Here is a 6,546-nt window from a genome sequence, read left to right as displayed (position 1 = left end):
TGTTGTGCAGTCCACATTGATACCAGTGAGCTGCAGGGCTCCCAAGTGGATATGAGTTTCTGTTCCTGCAACCTTTGGGTGGAATCGTTGTGGCACTATAGGAGGCCCAGGATGGGCATGTCATCTGAAGAATGGGAGGGGGAGTACTGTAACTTGAGAAACAGAATCTGTCTGCTGTCTGTTAACATACCATCAGACCATTTACTGATTGGAAATGTGAAATAAAGTAACAGAATCCTGAAAAGGCACCTTAATAAATGTATTTAATTAACAGATAAATATGAGTAAATGGATATGACAGTACATTCTTCAACTGCTTTCTGAATCTCGTTTGGGTCACAGCATAAATTGCAGTGTTTGTGCAGCAACTGAGGAGCTGCAGCATGAAGCCCAATTCCTGTACAAAAGAGTAAAGATAGAGAGGCACAAAGCCCAGAGAATACATCCGCCACCACACAGAATAAAACAGAAACAATGACCATAAGAGGATGAAATTGGCTGAGAGAAGAAACAGCAAGATCATAGATTTCCTTCGGCTCTCCATCTCTTGGTCTCTGGGATTCTCTGTGCTGCTGTGAGCCCGAACTCTCCTGCGGGCCCTGCTGGTCACTAAAATGTGCCTGACCGTGAAAAGATTAAGCAGCAATATCAGGACAAATGGAACACATGGGTTTAGGATGTTATGGAGGAACTCGATTGCACCATAAACGAGAGACCACTGAGCAGCTGATGTGACCAAACAAAACCAAGGGGCATTATATCGCCGATAATAACCCCAAAACATAAAATACCAGAATATATTCTTAAAACAACTGATGGCAGTCACTGCTCCCAGAAACACAGCGACCATTCTCTCCCTGCAGTACCTACTTTTCAGATGTGGGTAGCAAATGGCCACAAATCGATCAAAGGTGAAAGTGACGGTGAACCAGACCGAACAGTCAGTGGCTGCATAAAGCAGGACAGCGTGGATATTACACACAGGGAGGGACATCAGGGAGTAAACTGAATAAACGATCGGAATATGTCTCAGTATCAGGTCAAGAATAATGACTGTTAGATCCGCGATGGCCATAGCCAGCAGGTAATGAGTGATACATTTAGACAGCCCACAGTTTCTGCAAAGCAGTATGAAAATTGTCATTACGTTACCTGTAAGGAAGGCAAAGGAAAATCATTATTTATTCGCCAACAGGAAAAGTTATCATCTTAATTAAAAACTTGCTGTGATTTTGAAATTCAGTGATTTGTATCTGAATTAATGAAAGGAATGGCCTGATCTATTTCAAAACGCGAAATACAAAACACACAGTGCAATTACTCCAGAAACAGTGGGTACACAGATATGAGAACAATGTATGAACGTAGCATACACTAGATCACTATACGTAGAGGCAGCACTATGAGCTCACAGAACCAGGGACCTGGGTTCGATTCTAGCCACAGGCCATGCTAAATTGCTTGTAGTGTTCAGGGGTGTGCAGATTATAGTAGGGGTATTGGTCTGGGTGAGATGATCCAAGGGTCAGTGTGGACTTCCTGGGACCAAGGTCCTGCTTCCACACTTTAGGGATTCTAATATTCTATCACCCGAGACTCGGCAACAGTCACTTATTTCCAGTTCGTAATATGGAGCATGAAAACATTGTGAGAGTAAAACATAGTTCGCCATAACTAAAGACAAATGGTAGTTGGAAATTTGTCTTTTGCATTGCAATAAAATTAATTACTGTCAAAACAGATTCATCGCAGGGGTGTGTGTATGTGTGTGTGTGTGTGTGTGTGTGTGTGTGTGTGTGTGTGTGTGTGTGTGTGTGTCTGTGTGTGTGTCTGTGTGCGCGTGTGTCTGTGTTTGCGAGAGAGAATTTGATATAGAATAGATGGAGTTGCATGTAAAATTGCTCACAGTTCAATAATGGCATTCTAATACAAAACAGCGAGCTGAGAGTTGAGGCTGACTGGGAATCTGGGAAGGATTCCGTGAGGACCGGAATGACTGAGGAGCCGAGTGATGGTGGACTTGGGTCTGACTGGAAGCCAGGATTGACAATGGAGCAGGTAGTGACTGAGAGGCTGGTCTCACAATGATTGTGAGATGGTATTCTGAGAGTGACGGGAGTGCTGGGGGAGAATGGAGTTTTATCACAACTGGGAGTGATAGAGGTGTACGGAGCTAGAAAAGAGCAGGAATTCCATGGGGAGCGAGGAAAAACAGCAGAGCTGAGAGTCATGGAGAAGTATCGGGTAGATGGGGTATGTGGAGTGTCAGGGCAATGTGGAGTGACAGATAAGTTTGGAGTCATAGGCAGTATCCACTGAGAACAAAACTGGAAGTAATAGCTGTGTGCAAGGTGCCCACAGGGCCAGAAGTCAAAGAGGAGTGTGAAGGGACAGAGGAGTTAGGAGTGACAGCAGTACTGGGAGTGACAGAGGTGCTGCACTGATTGTTTTGTCCGGTTTGTAGAATGGTAGACAGCAAAGCGATGAAGGAACGTAGAACAAGAGTGGATTCAGTGTCATCCTGGCGAAGAGAGTAATGTCAGAGCTGGCACTAAAACATCTCTGGCAGTGATGTCGGGAGTGTAAAAAGAAGGGAGAGCCAAGGGAGTTGGGGATGGCCGAGCAAGGAGGAAGATCAGCAGACGGGAGAGAAATCCAGGAGGCAGGAGAAATTGGGAGGCAGAAATGGTGAGGTAACTGAGAGCGGTGGTGAATCTGGGAGTGAACGAAGACCTGGAGTCTCATTAAAAAGAAGGCAATGTTGTAAATCGATCTCAAAGGTGAAGAGCTGTTGGTGACTGGTTTACGTGATTTGACGAAGGCTTCATTATTAAGGTTAGAGGTCCTAACACTCTGACAGAAGTCAACACCGCACAGCATGTCCCCATCACCCCAAGGGCCATCCCAAAACTGCAATTAAAACAAAATGGTTATTTGTCTGAAAGACTCACTTGATCCAATTGTAATTTGTCATTTGTACAACATGCGATTTGTCCAACATGCAATTGACCCAAATCAGGAATAGACTGAAAATTGATGAACATACTCAAAGCTGTCCCCCATCTAAATGTGTAATTGACCCTATTGAACTGTTAATCTAAATAATTTCCCTTCAATTAATCTCAGTGCATTGTGTGATGTGTTTAAAGCGGATCCAGCTGATAAGGTGGAACCATTGAACAACTTAAGGAGACTCAGTGGGATCGACACGAGCAGAGACAGTGACAGAATGAGTGGCCAACAAAACAACACTGTTCAACAAGGTATTTATAATCAGCGTCAACAGATTTGAAGCTGGAAAAGCACAATATGCGACACAACCTCCTTCACTGTCAGTGAGACCAAATGGAAATTGGATGAACCACACCGATATTTCACTTTGGGAGTCTACAGCCCAGTGCCCTGAATATTGATTTCACCAGTTGCAAAATGCCTCCACCTTTGGCCTTATCCCATGTCCAGTCCTCGCCCTCCTCCTCGCCACCCTGAGCTTGACTAACATGACAATCTTCCTGCTCACATGTCCGCTCCAACCTTCCTACGGATCAATCATGATAACCTCCAACCTGAATCCATCTATCACCATCCCTTAGCACAGCGACACCCCTCCCTGTATTTACTTCTGGCCTCCCTCAACTCCAAGCCTGATGAAGGGGTTTGGCAAGAAATGTTCACTTTCCTGCTCCTCAGATGCTGTCTGACATGTTGAGCTTTTGCTGCTTCATATCTCCTGACTCTGACTTCCAACATTTTCAGTCCTTACATTCTTTAAGTTACAGACAATCAGCAATTGGATGGGGAGACTTACCAGGGACTCCAACAATGGCCAGGATGGGATAGTAAAAGTGCTGGATAACATAAATCAGGTTCTCTATCCAATATGCTGACAGAGGCACCAAAGAAAGTATGAAAAGAGACCAGGATAAATCCCTGTCCATCGTTACAACATTCCAGCCTATTGTTCTCACATTCTGATCCATTGTTAGAACATTCCAATCTCTTGTTCTCAGATTCCGATCTCCCGTCTCCCCCTCTTTGGAGCTTCTGATCCCTGTTCGTGTCAGAGGTGAGGCTCCTGCTGACACTCTGGGATAACACGCTGTAAACAGTTCCTTATGAAGAGAAGAGGGAAACTTTCCAGTGATAGAATTGGGATCCATAGAGACTGACATTAATTATAGATGCTGAACAAAGGGAATTTGAACGCAGACAGGATGACTGCACAGGGCTCTACTTACTTTAAATAAACATGACAACTCTTACACAGAAATGCATGTTCTTTCACAGTGTATACACTGACCAGTCAGCCCGTCTGCTGGTCAACAATGAACTGACTACCCTCATCACATTTTCCACATTTTGGCCCATCGCCCTGTGAGAAAACAAGCAAATATTAAAACACTCCTGAATGTAATGCGAAGAAACAGTGAGCTTCACATTCCCACCAACCTCTGAGCGAAACCAATATTTAAACAGCTTTCCTATTTTTCTTTTTCATCTGTTCCTTTAAATCTATGCAGCCCATTATTGATCCAACCACAAAGGGGAAATGTTCTGTCCTGTGTAATCTATCAGTGTCCCTGATTTTCAGATGCACCTCAGTTATGTCCCTGCTCAGTCTCCTCTGCTTCAACAAAAACCCAGTGACGGTGAAAGAACTGTTCGTGTTTATGGACACAACACCAACCCCGACCGTGCTTTCTGCATGTCCTGATGTTTTCTGAATGTCATGTTTAGTTTTCAGCTTCAGACAAGTGGCCGCACATTATTTGAATGCGTACTTGACGGAGAGTTGGCGCCTGGCCTTGGCGACATCGAGTTCAGCGTGCCATACCACAACTACATCGCCGACACCAGGCACCAGCTCTCCGACACATCTTCCTAACCCCGCTTTGATCATGACCCCACCCCTGACCACCCAGCCATCATCTCCAAACCACTCACAACCTCATCACCTCAAGTGACCTCCCACCCTCAGCCTCCAACCTCATCTTTCCCCAACCCCACACTGCCCGCTTCTGTCTCCTTCCCAACATCCACAAACCTGCATGTCCTAGTTGATCCATTATCTCTGCGTAGTCCTGCTCCACTGAACTTATCTCCACCTATCTGGACTCCACTTTCTGTCTCTTGGTCCACGAACTCCTTAACTACATCCCTGATACTACCCACGCCCTCCACCTCCTCCAGAACTTCCAATTCCCCATTTCCCAATGCCTCATCTTCATCATGGATGTCCAGTCCCTATACACCTGCATTCCTAATACATTTGGCCTAAAGGCCCTCCGCTTCTTCCTGTCTGGCAGGCCCGACCAGTCACCCTCCACTGACACCCTCATGCGCCGAGCCGAACTGGTACTCACCCTCAAGAACTTCTCTTGCAATTCCTCCCACTTCCAACAGACAAAGCGGGCGGCCATGTGTACCTGCATGGGCCCAAGCTATGCCTGCCTCTTTGTAGGTTATGTGGAACAATCCCTTTTTCATAGCTGCACTAGCCGTAAGCCCCACCTTTTCCTCCCTTACTTTGATGACTGTATTGGGGCTGCCTCGTGCTCCCACGAGGAGCTTGAACAGTTATTCCACTTCACCAATACCTTCCACTCTAATCTGAAATTCAGCTGGACCCTAACACCCGTCTCTCCTTCCTGGACTTCTCTGTCGCCATCTCTGGTAACCACCCAGAAACCAATATCCATTTGAAACCCACCGACTCCCTCGGTTAGCTAGAATCTACCTCCTCCCATCCACATTCCGACAAAAATGTCACCCCATTCCCAATTCCTTTGCCTCCACCGTATATGCTCACAGGATGAGGCATTCCACTCCCGTACATTTCAGATGTACTCATTTTTCAAGGATCGCAACTTACTCCGATCAGTGGTCGAGACCACCCTCGATCGTGTCTCTCGCATTTCCTGCAATTCATCCCTCTCACCCTGTCCCCACAAAAACAAACAAAACAGAAACCCCCTCATCCTCATGTACCACTCCACCAAGCTCCGGATCCACCACCTCATCCTTTGACCCTTCCCCCCTCTGCAATCTGATCCCACCACCAAAGACATTTTTCCCACCCCACCCTTATCTGCTTTCTGGAGGGACAAGTCTCTCCAGGACTCCCTGTGCTCTCCACACGGCCCTCCAGCCCAACCACACAAACCACTTTTCCCCACAACCGCAGTAAGTGCTACACCTTCCCCTACTCCTCCCCCTCACCCCCATCCCAGGCCCAAAGAAGACTTTCCACATCAAGCAGATGTTCACCTGCACATCTGCTGATGTGGTATACTGCATCCACTGTTCCTGTTGTGGCCTCCTCTACATCAGGGAAACCAAGCCTAGGCTTGGGCACTGCTTTGCAGAACACCTATGCTCAGCTCACACCAAACAACTGCACCTCCCACTCGCGAGCCATTTCACTCCGCCTCCCATTCCTCAGACGACATGGCCGTCCTGGGCCTCTTGCAGTTCCACAGTGATGCTACCCATAGGTTGCAGAAACAGCAGCTCACATTCCGCTTGGGAACCCTGCAGCTCAATGGT

The 6,546-nt window shown here is 46.7% G+C and overlaps 1 protein-coding gene across 1 annotated transcript; it reads right to left on the bottom strand.

Annotated features, from left to right (window-relative positions):
- Nucleotides 1-250: 250 nt before the first annotated feature.
- On the bottom strand, nt 251-5,420 carry LOC125462713 (probable G-protein coupled receptor 139). The gene is made up of 3 exons (XM_048552964.2): nt 5,364-5,420; nt 3,809-4,112; nt 251-1,152 (listed from the first exon to the last, which is right to left on the bottom strand). The coding sequence occupies exons 1-3, from the start codon at nt 5,418-5,420 to the stop codon at nt 251-253; spliced, it is 1,263 nt and encodes a 420-aa protein (XP_048408921.2).
- Nucleotides 5,421-6,546: the final 1,126 nt, after the last annotated feature.

The sequence above is a fragment of the Stegostoma tigrinum genome, chromosome 21 (genome assembly GCF_030684315.1).
Source record: "Stegostoma tigrinum isolate sSteTig4 chromosome 21, sSteTig4.hap1, whole genome shotgun sequence".
NCBI classification, from domain to species: Eukaryota; Metazoa; Chordata; class Chondrichthyes; order Orectolobiformes; family Stegostomatidae; genus Stegostoma; species Stegostoma tigrinum.
Note: the sequence above shows the minus strand (reverse complement) of the source record. Positions and strands in the feature narration are given on the sequence as shown.